Source organism: Mesoplodon mirus (assembly GCF_964341445.2).
Source record: "Mesoplodon mirus genome assembly, chromosome: 6".
Classification (NCBI taxonomy): Eukaryota; Metazoa; Chordata; class Mammalia; order Artiodactyla; family Ziphiidae; genus Mesoplodon; species Mesoplodon mirus.
This window is the reverse complement of record NC_138982.1, coordinates 9605629-9624019: the sequence shown is the minus strand read 5'-3', so window position 1 is coordinate 9624019 and position 18391 is coordinate 9605629. Positions and strand designations below refer to the sequence as shown.

Below are 18391 nucleotides of genomic sequence, written 5' to 3'. Positions count from 1 at the left end.
TGAAACAACCTAAATTTAAAAACTGATTTAAGTCTTGTTTCTATTACTTACAACCTAATTGCCTCTGCCAGGTAATCTCTGTGGGTCTTGGCATTCTCATCTTTTAAACGATGTGGTAGAAGGAGACCATCTGAGGTCTCTTCTGAGCCTGGTGTGAACTGTTTCACCAAGCTCACCATTAGGAGGTCAGCAGGATCCTGACTGCTGAGTTGGTGAGGTCCACCTCACTGCTTCACTGGGTTACAATTTCAGCTTCTAGAAAGACTTCTGCAAACTCTTAACATTTCTACAGAATTCAGTAGTTTAAGATGCAAATTTAATAAAGCACACTTTGCCTTTGGTTGTAATAAGTGGATTCGGTTCCGAAACACTTTTTAAATTTTTTTTATTTTCTACTGGAGTATAGTTGATTTACAACATTGTGTTAGTTTCAGGTGTACAGCAAAGTGATTAAGTTATACATATGCATGTATCTATTCTTTTCCAAATTCTTTTCCCATTTAGGTTATTACAGAAAATCGAGCAGAGTTCCCTGTGCTAAACAATAGGTCCTTGTTGGTTATCTATTTTAAATACAGCAGTGTGTATATGTCAATCCGAAACTCCCAGTTCCTCCTGTTTAGGTCCTGTCTGTGGCATGACCTGCACTCCTAATATCTGCAGTCAGCAGATTTCCCTAGTGAAAAATCTAAGCCAGCCTAGGGCTGAGAGCAGTTTATGTCAAGCTGGGCATGAATATGCAGGTGCCCTAGAGAAACAGTTAAAAACGCAATTTTAACTTTTAAGGCTGGAAACAAAACTCTGTTTAAGATTTGTTTATTATATTCATGAGTTCCTTAAGAAATTTCAAGTGCCTACAGAATTCCCAGTTCAAAGTAAGAACTTACTGCAGCTGCATGCTTACAGATGTGGAATATTTTATACTAGCCCGAGTTTAGGCAGAACGCAAGTAGCACGTTCAAACTGACTCATTTAAAGAAAGTTAATAAAGGGAATATTTACAAAGATATGGGCTGGCCTAAGAAAACCAACCAGGGACAGTGCAGTATCCCAGGACTCGGATCAGGGGAGAGAAGTTACCACCCAAATGGATAGGGAGAGGGAGTATTGACCAGGACCCAGAGAGAGAAGCTATGTAGACCTGGCTGCCAATGAGGAGCTGAGGCTTTGGGAGAGGAACACAGACAGCCACGGTGACCTAGCAAGGAGGGAGCTTAAGGAATAAATACCCTGTCTTCACTCTCCTCCCTCCTTCCAGTATCCTGCCAGTGCTTCCCTTTGGCCAAAACCAATCTAAAGTCAGAGGGCGAGAGAACACAGTTATGTTTTTCACAATGGTGAGCATCCCGGAGCCCAGGACAGTGTGGAGCAGGTAGAAGGGCAAATGGAAAAAGTCACACGTTTCCCAAATCCAGGGGTGGGGCAGCAAAAACAATGGTGAGGTTAGTTTATCCACGATCAAGACAAGAGTGAAGCAAACAAGGTACCTAGGATGCAAAATTTAAGAAGGTGCTCAGTCTCAGGGTCAGGCTGTGGATCAGCACTTTCCTGACCTGGAAAGAGGGGTCGCCTAGTCCCAGGCCTGATTCACCCAGGGACTTAGAGTTGTTTGCAATACAGTTAAGAGAGGGAATGTACTACCTTTTAATCTGTAAGTATAAGAGGAGCATTTGTTAAAAGATTTAAAAATATCTCTTTAGAGATTTAAAAAATATCTCTTTAGATGTTTCCCCACCCCCGCCAGGTCCAGGCAGATAATACACTACTCATATATGAAATGTCCAGAGGCTAGTGTGATTAACGGCCTGGCATTGAGCCCTGGATTTTGATTATTTTGTGTGGGTGTGTCATTGATTCCAACTGCACATTTTTTCACATCTTAACATTGCTGAAGTCAATCTTGTCTTATAATCAATGATGTGAGAAGTGCAATTAGCAACATTTTTCTTCTTAGAGGTATGCAGAGTAATAGTGTGCCTTTATAAGTGATGGCACCTTTGATTTGATGAAATTCAGTGTAAACACTTTGAGCATGTATCTGGATTTAACACATACCTAGGATGTAATAATGGTCACGGTATATCTTCAGCCAGGATTTCATGAAGGAATGGATTAATAAGTGAGTGAAGGAGGGAATGAACGAGAGAGTCCTCCTGTCCTAGCTGATAATTCCTTTTAGGGTTTGGATAGTGTGGTGTCAGGAAAAATACTAGTTCGTATACAATAGTTTAAGCTATCATCACGATCTTCTGCAATGATAGGCTAAAAAAGCCTGAATGTCGCATTCACCGTGAGCATTCACTTAACTCTCATTATTTCATTTTCTGCCAAGTTGACACTAATTCTGTGTCCATGCTGGGCACTTTCTGTAGTCTTTATGACAATCTGAAACCATTTGACAGCAGATTTTCACTCACTCTTCTCGTCTTCCTCTTTCTCATCTGCTCTAAGAGAACTTCTTCCCAATGGCATTTCATTAATTCTCAATTCACACCCCTGATTCTGAAATCAAAGTGCAGTTTTCAGTGTAATTCTAGCATTAACCATGAATTCTTTTACTTTAAAGTTTAAAATTTTCATTTCATTTTAACACAGTCCTGCATGCAGGCATGCACCTCAGTCTCATGGTTAATAGAAGCTGGTTTGGCCAGAGAAAACATTATTTTTCTAGCGATTTACTTTAATCCCTCTTTGCAAGAAGCTAACATTATTTTCTCCTTTTTGATGAGTCATGCAGTAACAGCTTCCTAGCTTAGCCATTACTTCTTCCTGTGAATTTCCCTTTTAAAATTGACATTTACTCATTTATAATGCAATATTGAGACTGGTGTTTCTGACTTAACTCTCTTCTGAGGATAAGGAAGAAGTTTTTTCATTAAAAAATTAAATATGAGTATATCAGAAGGCTGAGTATTAATTATTAATAGCATCACATGGCCTTAAAAAGTGTTAACCACCCCAAAGGAGAATAAGATTTCAGTTGTTTGCAGAGATTATGGATCACAATCTACTTCCAATTTGGGGCTTAAGTAATGATTTGGGCAACCATTATTTACCCCAAAGCTGTTTTAATTTCAATTTTAGTGATTTATTACTGTTGGTGAAACAATTTTCTTTGGCTATTTTTTCATGTTTTACGTCCACATGGTTAATAATTCTGTACTATCTGCAGGATGTTGGTGATGGATAGCCAGAAGCAACAGATTTACTGGTGCAAAATTATTATAGAACCCAGTTGCAAGTGCTTTTTAATGGCTAACTTAAAGAAATGGGTTATAAATCTTTTTTTAATTTTTAATTATTAAAATACATGGTATTACAATGATAACTTAAGATCCTCTTCCTCACCTCCATATGCTTTAGATAAAACAGGAATATTACTGAATGCTTATTCTAACACTCCTTAAGCACTCAATATATATTAGTTGCTACTATTAAGTTTACATTTCCAGGTGCCTCTTCACACTCTGACGCCCTTACTTCCACGTTCCATGATGCCCTCTCTCAATACCTTGGTGCCCTTTGAGCTTTTGTTCTCATCTCTTCCTGCTCTCAGGGATAAGCCTAATCCAGTCACTTGTACATTGTGTGAATACAAGTCCAAATATTGCCTCTACCAAGTCCTTGCCTTTAGGTCTAATCTTCAACTGGGAATGAAGCACTTTATCTCATGTTAAGGAAGTTCAGGCATTAGAAGTTAGAGAAGGTCACGATTTGGGGAGGTAGCCTTCTCAAAACACCTTGTAGATTACCTGCCCTACCCACAGGTAAAGCCAACTTGGGATGGAGAATTCAGAACCAGCCACTGGAATTATACCTCCTGCAACAGCTGTACTATAGATAAACATCCATCAATTTTGCAAAGCTTTGTTGTTCTCCTCTTAGGATAATTTCCAGGACATCATTCCACATAAATGTCTCCTGGCGATCATTTACTCTGGCTGGGTCAACTTTTCTCCTGGGTTATTGCTTAAAGAAATTTAATGGTTCCCTAAATGTATGTTTAATGTATTTCCCCCTTATCGTCAAAGTCCATTCTTGATTTTTGTGGGTGATTTCTCATGGGGATAATATGCTCTTTGCATCAAGAGGACACATCCCCATCCAGGCTCCTTCCCACTGAAGTCTGAGCACATCAGAGAACAGCAGTGTGAAATCTTGCTCTGAGATGGCCTCTAGACCAATGCTACATACCAAGTTCAGTCTTCCCTGGAGAGCTGGGATTAGGCCACAGTTCCACCTTGAGTTCCTTATAGCCTGGGGTGGTTTGGAGTGAGGGAAGGAGATGCAATTCTGGTGTTGCCAAGGGAGGTTATTTGACTGTGAAGGAACCACAACAGTTTCCAAGTTTTAAATTTTCCACTTCTCACTCAGACAGCTGACAGTCTGGGATTTATTTTCAACCACTTTTGGTTTCACACCAACATTTAAAGCAGGCTCCTACAACCTCTTTATATCCAGTAATAAAATGTCTCTCTTTTTTCTCATAAAACGTCTTCAGTTTGACATTGAAAAGACGCATCACCTGGTAACACACTAGAATTTAAACAAGCTAATCCACTTGAAAGGATGGCTTTTCTTGAAAGGGGATGAGAACTTGGCTCTGATAAATCCCTAATTGCCCAGACAAGGCACCCAGAGTGAAGCCTTAGGGAAGAAAGACCAGATGCCTTGATAAGTTATTACATCTGTCTTCCCACCAAAGTGTGTCGGTGTGCTTGCAGCTTAGGTCAAAAGAAATTAGTCCGTGTATTCAGTCTCAATCCCCTTTCTAATTGACTCTTATCTGTAGCCTGAAATTAGCTTACAGCCTGGCAAAACTAAACACTCCAAACTCAAGGGACGTTTTGCCAAACTTAAAGAACAGGGTATAGATCTGGTTTGTGTCTGTGACATGTACTTGTTTATTGGTGTTTATTTTTCAAAGAACACAACGTTTTCAGCATACTTATATGTTCCCAAATGTATTTCTAAATTGTCAGAGATTATAAACATGAGCCCAATGGCTCATCTATGCATCCATAAAGCACCTCCTCTTCTCAGTGTTTACACTGTAAATAAGCCTCCACTGGAATCGGGAGTTACATGGAAAAGGGACTTTAAGGTGATGAAGGGTGAAACATAACTGCCATGCTAGAGACACAGTTAAATCTCTATCCAGAAGGCCTAAGCAGCAAGGATAACATCAACAAGAAACACAACAATAACAGCAGCTACCACTCCTGAGGACTTCTTGGTGAAGTCCTGCACTGAGCCCCTTACATCCACCAACTCACAACAACCCCATGGATAGTTACTATTAATATTCCATTTTATGGAAAGGGAAAGCGAGGCACAGCTTCTTGCCTATAGCCACACAGGTAAATGATGGGACCAGCTTGTCAGGGTTTCTAACTCCTAATGATTAGGCTATATGCCTTGTTAGCTGTTACCTAGTATTTTTAGTAAACTGTATCAGCAAAGAGTTAAAGAGAGATCAGACCCTTCTCTAGTCTGATCAGCCTGAGGGTGACCCAAGGAATCTGTTCCACATCCATAATCTCCTAAAAAAACAAAAATCATGTGGGCAGCCACAGGACACCAGGACAGGAATGTCACGTGAACACTTGATTTAGCCATTTTCAATTTAGTGATCAGCCAAGTCCCAGGGGTGGGTAAGTATAATCTAGCAGAGCATACAAGGAGACCAACAGATGACAGTGTGTCCATGCACTGGTGGAAACCCAGAGAGACAGCTCTGCTCTCAGCAGCATCCCCAGACTCACAAGTATCTTACGTGTCTATGGAGTTCACAGTCATCAAATGCTTCATGTCCCCAAATTATGGAACCTCCCTTTCTCCCTTCACTTCATTGGCAGATATATTATCTTATCACTCCTCAAATCCAATGCCTCTGTGCGCTCTAAATCCAGTGTTCTGATAGAAGTGTAAACCATCCACCCAGTTACTGACCAAGGGACTCACTGTCACACCTCTGACATGATCCATCTTTCTTGGCTTAAAAACAAACAAGAAATGGGGAGGTGGGGTGCTTTTCTTGATTCTGAGCCCACATTGTCTACATTTGGGTAATTCCTGTGGTACTGTCTGTCTCATGTAATGGATGTTAATCCAAACTGAAATTTTTCTACCTCTATTGCCACAGCCTTCATCCAGAAAATGTTCACCTCTCTTCAAGACTATGATAAATTCCTCTCCTGAGCCTCTTTCCTTAGCCTCTCTGTAGCCTTTCTTAAATAAGACGTCCAAACTGTCTTCAAATACTGATTGTGATACACCCTTCTCCAGCTTCCGTGAACATTCCCAGTCCACTGATCTTGGCCTTGAAACACCCATTTTCCCTCCCTTATTCCTTGAATTTTACCATTTAGTCTCAACCTCCACTTCAGACAAGCAAATAGCTAAAACTCTTAAGGAGCAGGGGCTACTTTTCTTGAGCTGATACAAATGTAGGGGCTGACCCTGGGGAAATATGGGAGGAAGTGATAAATTAGGAGACTGGGATTAACATATACACACTACTATATATAAAATAGATAGCTAATAAGGACCTACTGTGTACCACAGGGAACACTACTCAATGTTCTGTAATAACCTATATGGGAAAAGAATCTGAAAAAGAATGGAGATATATATATTTTATATATGATTCACTTTGCTGTACACCTGAAACTAACATAACATTGTAAGTCAACTATACTCCAATAAAAATTTTATTAAAAAAGAAAGAAAGAAAATCCACACATACGTCTCCCGTATATGGTTAATGGCAAGGGTGAACCATTCGGGTGTGCTGAGTTAAAAACTCAGAATCATCTCGGTAGTTTCCTCTCCTTCCCTCCACAGTCAGTCCATCATGTACCACCACCACCACCCCCTGCCCCTCCATGTACACGTCTCTCAAATCCATCTCTTCTCCACCACCAGTGTCTGAGCTTAGACTCTTGGCTGGACTCCTGCAGTCATCTACTAAATGACTTCCATGCCTCCAGTTTCTTAATGTCACAATTTTGCCACCAGTTGTTTTTCTAGAACCTAAATCTAATTATTTCAACTCCTACTGCCTACAGGAAAACAGAACAAAACAAAAAACACTCTCATAAGCATAGCATTCAAGATCCTTTATAATTTGGCCTCAAATTACTTTCTGATCTCACCCAGAGCAATTCTGCCCACCTCAACATGCATAGCCCTCCCAATCTACTGACACAATTATTTACCATGTCCTAAGTCTACTTCGTTCTTTTAAATTTCTAGCCCTTTTGCCCATGCTGTGCCTTCAGCCTGGAGTACGCTCTCCCAACCTCTCTTTCATTAAATCCTCATGTGGCGTGGGTCCCAGTCTATTGATAGTGATGCTCTGAGTTAGGAATGCCTGAGGCACTCACTCGCCCATATTCCTCGTTGAGAGACACCACAGACATTTCTTCCACTGGGGCCAATGTTTTGGCTGGACCAGCCCTTGTGGTTTTTGTTATGATTGCATGACACACTTCCAAAAACCATCAGGGAACTTTCAGGAACAAGTTTCATTGCTCAAAGGGTGTACTCAGCACCCCTGAGGCCACACAACAAGGTCATGGGGGCGGCGGGGGGGAGAGAGAGAATGGACCTGGGGCTCTGCCTTTATTAGGTCTGAGGGTGGGGTGTCTAGGTTTTCGGGTGCTCACTCTTTATTGGCTAATTTAAAGCATAGGAGTATGGGAAAGGAGAGCCTGGGTCCCTCAAGCAGTCAGTCATCTGGGTTACCCAGGGCTTTCTGAAAGAGGGAACTTTATGGGTGGGGCAGCTTAATTCCTAGTCTGGAATTGTTATGCTAGGAACTGTATCATATAGCAGGCAATGTGTTTATAGAAGATGGATGTCTTTAGAAATGGATGCCTCGGCAATCAAATCTTAATGTCAAGCACATACACTATACTCCCCTTTTAATACCCAGCTCCTCTTTGTTTTGGGTTTTTTTTTTTGTTGTTGTTGTTTTAACTTGATGAAGCTATTTAAATTTTAATATTATTCTAAACTCTAACTAATATTCAATTAGTTAGTTGAATTACACTCCTCTTCAATTTATATTGCAGTGTACAAAGAATGAAAGTTCATTAACCTGGCTGTGGAATATGGTTTGGGGATGAATTTTTTTTTTTTTTAACCCAGCTCCTCTTTGAAATGTGCCCAATTCCCTCCACAACCCATCTTGGTTGGGCTCTTTGTTTGTGTGTTCCAATAATTATGTGTACAATGCCTACCTCACTGTACTCTAGTTCTTTGCTTCCAATGTCTGTCTTTGCCGTTAGATCTGGAGTCATTGATGGCAGGAATCCTGTCATTGATCTTTATAGCTTAGCATCTATCATTTATAGACAATCTACTCTTGGCTTTAACCTATTTACCACTCAATTTAGGGTACATCAGTGTCTTGCTAATAACACCAAGAATATCAGTTAATGTTTCATGAGTGTTTCCTAAGTGGCAGCCAGTATTTTACACACTTTATGTGTATTAACTCATTTTATCCTTATAATAACCCCTACATTCATATATACATATCCCCATTTACAATTGAGAAAGCTGAGGTTTAGACAGATTAAGTAGTTTGTCCCAAAGTGACAAGTGCAGTAAACCATAGAAGTGAGATTTGAACCCATACAGCCTGGCTGCAGGCTCCTAACTCATCTAACTACGGTGCCACGCCGAAACTACAAAATGAACTGAGGTGAGTCTTTCCAATTACGTTAGTCCATTTTCTTAATTCCCCAAAATAAATTTAAAATATTTGAGTGATTATATTAGATTGATTTGGGTCATACACAAGCCCCACTAATCTTTATTCAAATAATATAGGGTGAAAATCGGGTGAAGTACCGAATTTGGGCCCCTGTGGGATGTTCTCATGGCTACACAATAGTCCGCAAACCTCAGCGGGTGTCTTTCAGACTCCTCCATTGTCCTGCTGTATTTATTACATTCAATATCCAGTCGCTCTTCCCTTACTGAAAATGTCATTTTTTACATTTAGCCATCAAATACAGTTCTTAGAGGAAATGGTTTCTCCTCCCTCACCACCGGGCCCCTGTCAGCGGGAGGAGGGGGGTGGGTCAAAAAGAACCAAACTGAACGTAAGACTATTGGAATTCACACAATGAGACTAAGCCCTGGTAATATTTCACTGCCTTTCTGGAGGTGCTAAGTGATAAGGATCAGAATGGACTTTGTTGGCCTTAATGGGAAAAGTGAGCCTTTTGTTCGTTACTTACCTTGCTTCCACTCTATGAAAAAACCCAACTTTGGAGCATTCTTTTTGCCGTGGTTGGTTATGGGAGCATCCTGAGACTTTAATATGTCTAATAAAACTCACCAAAGAATGGAGGTGCCATGGGAGGGGAGGTGCATGATGGTGCACAGAGTTTTGTTTGGTTCTGAAAATGGCGCTGGCTGCTCGCCATAAATGAGGAACCCAGAGTGAGACATTGGAGGGCACAGCTGGGAATATGTGCAAAGATCATTTTCATTTTCATCTGAATACCACAGAGGAGGCCCTCGACATGTTTAAAATTAAAAGGTACATCAAAAATGCAAAACATGGTATAAAATTTTAACCAGACTCTTTAATTGCTTTTTAATCCTCTACTGGCTCTTCAATTCTCTATATTTTTAGAGATTTTCCTGGGCTGTGCGGTTGTTCCTCCACCCACCCTTGGCTTCCCTTTCTAAAGTTGCACGCACCTTTGTGGTTATTTATCCACCACCTGTACCTATTCTTTACAGTAAGATACTGTTTCCTTTGCCCCTGCCTTCTCTTTGCTCTCTTTCTGCTCAGTTCTACGCTTTCCTTCCTTCCCCTTGCTCTCTAGACACCTTCCTTTCCTTCTTTGTTGCCCTCTTACCTGCCTAGCCTACCAGTAAATTGTAAATGAATTCCAATCTGGGAAGCTTGGCCCTCTGTAAATAGAAATGATGTTTTACTGTGAAACTGGAAATTCCTGCTGTGCACTGGCCACTCCCTATGGCTCAGCTGTAACTGTTAGTTTATACCCAAGGGTTGCCCAGTGCAGAACCAGGGACTAGAAGGGTTGAGCAGTGAGCATGGCAGTACTGAGTTCTGGGCCCATTGATTTAAAAAAAAAGTACAGATAATAATTAAAATAATAACATGGACAATAGCTGCTAACGTGTCTTGAGAGCTCAGTGGGTACCAGGCCCTAAGCTAACACTTTACAAGTATTTTCTCATTTAATCCTCACCACAACTATAGGAAGCAGGTTCTGTCATTATCCCCACTGTACTAACAAGGAAACCAAGGCAGTGAGTGATGCAGGTCACACAGTAGTGACAGGCTCTTCACAGCGGGGTTTCACTCACCCCTCAACAACCACAGGGTGATCCTGAGTCCTGGGATTCCAGCCAGGGCTGGCATATCCTGAAGAGCACTGGCTAGCCCCACTCGGCTGGCTGGCACCAAAGAGATGAACGCAGGGTGGGCCAGGGACACAGCAGGACAATCACAGACACACTGGAAGGGGTTCTGTTGGGAAGCAGAGAACGAAGTCGAAGGTGTATGGCTACTTGCCATCCAAGTCAGTGAATACTTTAAGTGATGGGGCATCTGAACCAAGTTAGGGCAACAAAATGGATGGTCCACGGTGGTGATCAGAAGAGGAAGGGCAGGAGAGGGAAGTTCAGGAAAGGAGGCGGGGCATCACAGATGGCCAGTGATGGCCAGCATGGCCCAACCACCACCTAGAGTTTGGAGAGAGGGGATTCAGTCAATGGAAGAGGCACTGATCCAGGCAGGACCAGAGCTCAGGGGCCCAATTGGGTACTGAGGCTCAGAAACAAGGACAGGTCCATTTACCAGCCCTGGAACACTGCGTCTAGATCAGATGAGCAGAAAGGGTGGTACGAGGCTGTGGGAAAGGTGCTGAAGAGCCTTCGATAACACCTAAGGAGGGTGCACTTCATCCCATACACCTGTGATCTCACCTTGGGAGCTGCTGTATGCATACGCCTGTGGTGCCACATGCCAGGGTTCATTGTGTCTTCCTTCTAATAATCTCTCAAGAACCCACAGTGTGTAAATGATCTCTTATGCATAAAAGTGAGTGGATTCAAGGTTAACCCTTTAGGGGGTTACTTTCACACTCTGACTTGCTTTCTTGAAGAGGAGAGTAAGAGATACAGGCGCAGCTGGCGTGTTTGCTTAACCCTGGGGATGCTGTGTGAATGTGCCACGCATGCTGAGGCCAGTTTATACATCACAATGGAGAAAAGGCAGAAAATTGCCCTCAGAGGAGGGGAGTCGGTATGTGGGTGTGCAGGTTGTGGCAGGAGACTACTGTGTTTTCTTGTAAGCCCTTCTGTAATGTTTCAATTGTATTATTTTGTTATGTATGTGTGTGTGTATTATAAACTTGAAAAGAAAAACGTACTAAAATTGACTCTCAGGCTATCGGTCCCACACTAAATTAAAAAGTAGGGGGTGAAAATCCAAAAATGGGCAGAAGACCTAAACAGACATTTCTCCAAAGAAGATATACAGTCTGCCAACAAACACATGAAAGGGTGCTCAACATCACTAATCATTAGAGAAATGCAAATCAAAACTACAATGAGGTATCACCTCATACCAGTCAAAATGGCCATAATCAACAAATCTAGAAACGGGGCCTCCCTGCTGACGCAGTGGTTGAGAGTCCGCCTGCCAATGCAGGGGACACGGGTTTGTGCCCCAGTCCGGGAAGATCCCACATGCCGCGGAGCGGCTAGGCCCTTGAGCCATGGCCGCTGAGCCTGCGCTCCACAACGGGAGAGGCCACAACAGTGAGAGACCCGCGTACCGCAAAAAAAAAAAAAAAACGAGTCATGTACCACAACATTCATTGCAGCTCTATTTACAATAGCCAGGACATGGAAGCAACATAAGTGTCCATCAACAGATGAATGGATAAAGAAGATGTGGCACATATATACAGTGGAATATTACTCAGCCATAAAAAGAAACGAAATTGAGTTACTTGCAGTCAGGTGAATGGACCTAGAGTCTGTCATACAGAGTGAAGTAAGTCAGAAAGAGAAAAACAAATACCATATGGTAACACATGTATATGGAATCTAAAAAAAAAAAAAAAAAGGTTCTGAAGAACCTAGGGGCAGGACAGAAATAAAGACACAGACATAAAGAATGGACCTGAGGACACGGGGAGGGGGAAGGGTAAGCTGGGACGAAGTGAGAGAGTGGCATGGACATATATACACTACCAAACGTAAGGTAGATAGCTAGTGGGAAGCAGCCGCATAGCACAGGGAGATCAGCTCAGTGCTTTGTGACCACCTAGAGGGGTGGGATAGGGAGGGTGGGAGGGAGGGAGATGCAAGAGGGAAGAGATATGGGGACATATGTCCATGTATAACTGATTCACTTTGTTATACAGCAGAAACTAACACACCATTGTAAAGCAATTATACTCCAATAAAGATGTTAAAAAAAAAAGTAGGTGGCAAGCATAGAGACAATATTCTAACATATTGTTGCAGGTAGAAAATCAAGGCAATCTAAATGGCAGATACAAGAATTTCAAAAAGAAAAAGAATAGTAGCCAGGGACCATTTAATATGGGCATAAAGAGGTTCACATACCTCTTGGAAATCATTATAACAAGTGAGTGTTAGATTTTATGGGGCCAGTGGCGATACTGAAACCTCCAGTAAAGTTCCGAGTAGCCCCATCACACTCAGTTTAAGGAAGCAGGGGGCCAGGTAATATATTTTAGCAAGATTGCTATGAAAAAGAGGCAAAATCATAAGGGAAAGAAGGCATCATTCTTAGGTGCCTTTCCTTCATAGCACCTCAATTATAATAGCATAGAGAACAAATGTATGGATACCAAGGGGTTAAGGGAGGAAGGGGGGGTGGGAGGAGTTGGGAGATTGGGATTGACACATATACACTATTGATACTATGTATAAAGTAGAGATCTAATGAGAACCTACTGTACAGCACAGGGAACTCTACTTAATGCACTTTGGTGACTTAAATGGGAAGGAAATCCAAAAGGGAGGGGATATATGTATATGTATGGCTGATTCACTTTGCTGTACAGTAGAAACTAACACAACATTGTAAAGCAACTATACTCCAATAAAAATTAATTAAAAAAATAAAACCAAAAAATTATAAGAAACTTTTCAGAGTTTTCTAATTAAACATACCTAACCGTTATGCCCTGTGAGGGCAGGGACCACATCTGCTTTGTTCCCCACCGCTGCCCCAGGAGGGAGTAACTCACACGAAGTCTCTCTTTCCTCAAGCCTCTTGAGATGTTTAGTCTGCTCTAGGCAAGAGGACTGCCGGCCTGGCCCCAGGAGCAGACCCTGAGCTTCCCTGAAACTGGAGGAGAGAGATGTATTCTTGCTCCGAGGAAAACAGCCGATCTCTCGGGCCCCTGAGATGCTTTTCACCGAGTCCCACATAAAACTGAAGCACTTAATCCACTGCTATCATTCCTCCGCTCCATCTGGCTTCTAGAATAATTGTAACTAGAAATGTCTGCTATGACTGCTGCTGGGGAGGAAGGTCTCAGTGCTGCCTCAGACTTTAAATGTTGGGTTTCTTGTGAAATTTGATTTCTGTTCTCTCCAGTTTTCTAGACAGAGGAAAAAAAAAAAAAGGCCCTAAACAAATGCAGCAGGAGGAACTTCAGGACCCTCAGTTCAATTCACAGCCTGCATGGGTGCCTGTAGCTCCTGCTGTTGGGAAAGGGGTTAGGGCTCAGTATTAAAGGCTCCTAGGGGCACCCAGCATCCGCCAGAGAGCTCAGATCCACCAGAGGCTTGAAGGTGGCCCAGCCCCACAAGAAAGGGGGCCAGGGTGCCTCCAACTGGGACCCCACTATTCATAGAGGTTGGACTCAGGCCACCCATACCCCAAGGTCACTGTCTAGACCCACCTTGAGAGGCTGGGCCTTAACTCCCCTCCATTCTCTCTCCCCTACCCTTTCCCTCCCCCTCTCTTCTTCTCTGTCCTCCCACCCTCCCCCCTTCAACTCTCCCAGTCTTCTCTCCCCCCGCCTCTCCTGCCTCCCCCATCCCTACAGTGCCCCCTCTCCCTTCTCTCTTCTCTTTCCTCCCCCCTCCTCCCTTCTCCTTCCCGACCCCCTTTCCCCCCTCCTCCCTCTTCCTGTCCTTCTCTCCCTCCAACTTCAACGAAATAGATCAAATAGCTGTTTCTGCTCTAAGAAAATCAAAGGTTAGTCCCCACCAGAGGCTCTTTCTAGTTACCTGAAGGCCAAAAGGTTCAGCACACAATAAATAGCCACCCATTTCACCCTCTGGGTTAGAGAAAAGGGGCTATTCATGCCCAGAGGACACTAGTTTTTGAAGAATCAGGGTTTTTTTTTTTTCTTTTTTGCGGTACGCGGGCCTCTCACTGTTGTGGCCTCTCCTGTTGTGGAGCACAGGCTCCGGACACGCAGGCTCAGCGGCCATGGCTCACGGGCCCAGCCACTCCGTGGCATGTGGGATCTTCCCGGACCGGGGCACGAACCAGTGTCCCCTGCATCGGCAGGTGGACTCTCAACCACTGTGCCACCAGGGAAGCCCCAAATCAGAGGTATTTTAAACAAGCCACCTCTCCACCGTGGCTTTCCTTTCACAGACTAACACATCTGCAGGCCTGGTAGCTTCTAACCTGCCTCCCCTCCCCCCATCTAGGGACCAGAGCAAGGGCACTGCAGAAGTGTTTACAGGGGCCGGAGTGGAAGGAAAGACTCTAAAGCTCTAGAAATTGTGACATTCTCAGGAAAGGCTCTGGTGGAGCCCCAGCCAGGTGGCTGAGGCCCTGAGCTGCACCCCCATGCCGCCCACCACAGGCAGAGGCCCACTCTCCAGAGCAGAGGAAGTTCAAGCTCCAGGCCCTCACATGCTCCGGCCCTTCCAAGGCCCTGGGAAGAGCCCTAGCATTGTGTTCCCATGGTCCTATGTTTTCGTAAGATTTCCAAAAGGAATATATTTTAACCACTGTTGGGTTTGATCACTGTTTCTTTGTACTACAGTTTCCCCTCCGTCATACTTCTCGCCTGGTCAGATGGCTCTGGAGTGGCCCTGGGCAGCTGTGGGGTCCGACCAAGGGGAAGCTGAATTGGGAGCACATTTAGTTTGTATTTAGTGGGACGAGGCTGTGTGGTCTTCAGTCACTTCTGTGCAAAGGGCAAGTCACTGCTGGCCAGGCTCCTGCAGCGACAGCTTACAGGAAGGGTGTCACGAGGCTGGATGGGAGATGAACATGTCCTATGGCGCCTGGCTTCACAAGTCTGGGGATAGTGGAGGAAAAACAAGGCTTCAAATGCACTGAGCCAGAAGCTAGTCTGTGGGAAATTCTTCCAGTCATGAGATGTGTACAATTCAAAGTGGAGGATTCTGTTCTCATTGATGCCCTGTCAGAACGGAAATTCAGGAATACGTGCATCCAGTGATGCAGCATATACACTGATAAGCGTACTGGGTATTGTTGATGAGAATTGCATGAAGTGAAATTTATCAGAAATCTTGTCTTTTCGGGGTATAAGCCTTTAGCAGTACTGCACACAGCAAGCGTGTCTGTGTGTGTAAGGAACCATGTTTTAATGCCTCGCAATTACTAATAATTGTGATGATGCTTGCTAGAGGAGAGACTACCTTGTCCTCCTATTCTCTCTCTCTTTTTTTTTTTTTTGCGGTACGCAGGCCTCTCACTGTTGTGGCCTCTCCCATTGCGGAGCACAGGCTCCGGACACGCAGGCTCAGCGGCCATGACTCACGGGCCCAGCCGCTCTGCGTCATGTGGGATCTTCCCGGACCGGGGCACGAACCCGTGTCCCCTGCATCGGCAGGCGGACTCTCAACCACTGCACCACCAGGGAAGCCCCCTCCTATTCTCTCTTATACAAAATCATTATATCATATAAAGAGAGTAACAAAGTATGCAGGCAAAACTTAGGAGGAAGAAGTTATTTTAGAGGTATGTCAGGCAGTAAATTAATTAGAATATTATGTATTTTATAGATGTTGAGATGTCTGTTGCATTTGCCAGATTTTAAAATTATGAAATGTGTTATCATTTATTTTCTCTTTCCCTTTAAAAAGTCACTTTCATCCCTAATTTTGTATTTGTATTTTTGTATTAATTTGCTTAAAGAGAGCCCCCCAAATTGTATAAGTCTCAGGCCCCACAAACCTGGATCCTCCCTACTGCCAGCCTCCATGAGCATCTGGACAAAGGATCTGTTTTTCCTCTGTCCTGGGGAGCCCGCTCCAGCCTGGGCCACCACATTCCCAGAGCAGTTTTGTCAGTGAGTCCTGCAGGAAGAACAGGTAGCCTTCCTTCTAGGATCCCTGTTTTGGGGGCCATGGAGGTCTTTTCCTGAGCACTCCTGTCCCAGGTTCTCAGGCTTCTGCTCTTGCTGGGAAAGACAGCAGCAGGGAACAGCTGTTGGTGCCCAATCTCACCAGCTGTGCAGAGGCCCAGCTGTACAAGTTCTCCTCTTGCCATAAATCTATTTGAAGTTCTTTTGATTCAGGGAGAGGTAGGAGGGTTTTCTGCCAAACCTTTCCTCTGATTCATATTGTCTTTGGTTCAGGTGATCTGACCCAAGAGATTGTCTCATCTCATCTGCAGCAAGGCCCTTACCAGTTCTCTGTTCTCTTTAACAGGGTTGGTGTGGACCTGGATGAAGATCAAAAGGAGCCCTCTTCACACCAGGCAAGTCAAAGAAGCAGATGCGTAGAGTACAGCGATATGAGATCTTCTGTTCCGTAGCCAGTAGGCTCATTCTAAAGGGGGCTGGCCCCACAGATAAAATAAATCAGATGGGGCTTCCCTGGTGGCGCAGTGGTTGAGAGTCCGCCTGCCGATGCAGGGGACACGGGTTCGTGCCCCGGTCCGGGAAGATCCCACATGCCACGGAGTGGCTGGGCCCGTGAGCCATGGCCGCTGAGCCTGCGCGTCCGGAGCCTGTGCTCCGCAACAGGAGAGGCCACAACAGTGAGAGGCCCGCGTACTGCAAAAAAAATAATAATAATAAATCAGATGACTATAAAATACGCAGGAATTCAGGGTGTAGATAACCTTTGTGTAACCTCTAGAGTGCTTAGAACTAGCATACACTCGTGCCTTCTTTGTGGCTGCAGGAAGCCTGGAAACTGCAGTGTACGAGCAAGAGCACAGCTCTTGGAATCAGGCAGCCTGGAGTACAAATGCCTGCCCAGCAACTTGCTAGCACCATCATCTCAGTGAAATTTACTTGATGCATGTTCGATGCATGTTGGGCACACATCAGATGGGCCTGCTTCTCCTGCATGACTTCTCATTTATCAGGTCCAGGTATACAGAAATACAGAAACATTGAAAGTCTGCAAAAGCACAGCCTGAAAATCCTTAGGGAAAATTATTCAGAACAACATGCTATCGCCTTGAGTAAGGGAAGTGTAGTCTCCGCAAACTCTGGACTTGAATCTAACATCAGAGTAAAACCTGTCATTGGCAATTTTGCTTTAGTCATTTTTAACTCAGTACTTAAAGCAAACAATTGTGTAGAAATGTTGCACCTCTTGCTGAAATTGCAGGTAGACAGACATGATAGAATAACATCTTAAATAAGCGGTGCTGCTTAATGAACTGTGTCCTGACCGTATCTGGATCTGAAGAGGATCCATCTCTCTTTTATTTCGTGGGTTTTTTTCCTACAGTCCCATCAATGAGGCACAGCTGGTTAGTGCCACCAGGCAAGATGCTGCTGCTTTCCTGGTTCATGTAAAGAGGGGGAAGGATCCTATGCTCTACACAAAGGGCTGGAAAATGAAGTTGGCAATGATCCTGGCTCATATGTACTTTGATTTTTTTTGTCACATGTGTTCCAAACCCATGCTGGTGCTGTTTTCACAGACTTTATTGCTCAGGAAAGACACTTAACTGCAGGACTGAGCCCAGCAGGGTGTCAGCATACTGGGATTAGGGCCAGAGTGGTGCCCTTCAAAAGGGGATCAAAGCCTGTCCATCTCCTTACTCTGGTGGGCTGTAATGAGTCCTTAGGAAGGGCTGGTACAGATTTTCACAAGCATTTTATCTCATATAGATCAACTAATCCATTCTCCTACTTTCACGTAGAGCTTTTATCTAAATTTGTCCTTCTCATATCTTTTTCTGTAAAAGAAAAGTGATAGAATAAGAAAATTCATCAAAGAAAATTCTTCATCTTCCTCTAACTGCCTAATATTTTACAATTACATATAATTATTGGTAAGGTTACCTGCTAGCTTAACTTTTTTCTTTTGTAATTTAAATGTATTTTATTTTAGCTCATTCATACCATTGTCAATTTAGTAATTACTCTTACCTGAAGATACTTACACCAGTAGAAAG

At 43.6% G+C, this 18391-nt stretch overlaps 1 protein-coding gene across 14 annotated transcripts in view; it reads left to right on the top strand.

The window, feature by feature from the left end:
• SLC9A9 (solute carrier family 9 member A9) overlaps positions 1-18391 on the top strand; it is a 685122-nt gene that overhangs the window by 559493 nt on the left and 107238 nt on the right. For 12 of the 14 annotated variants that reach the window (XR_014294342.1, XM_082624526.1, XM_082624525.1 and 9 more), the window contains one exon: positions 16684-16732. Coding sequence is in view for 13 of the 14 variants with exons in the window: in XM_082624526.1 (XP_082480652.1) it covers positions 16684-16732 (49 nt within the window). In the remaining variant the exon portion in view is untranslated. Of the gene's footprint in view, positions 1-16683; positions 16737-18391 lie in introns of all 14 variants that reach the window. The other 2 variants (XM_082624521.1, XM_082624519.1) reach the window with 1 other exon arrangement.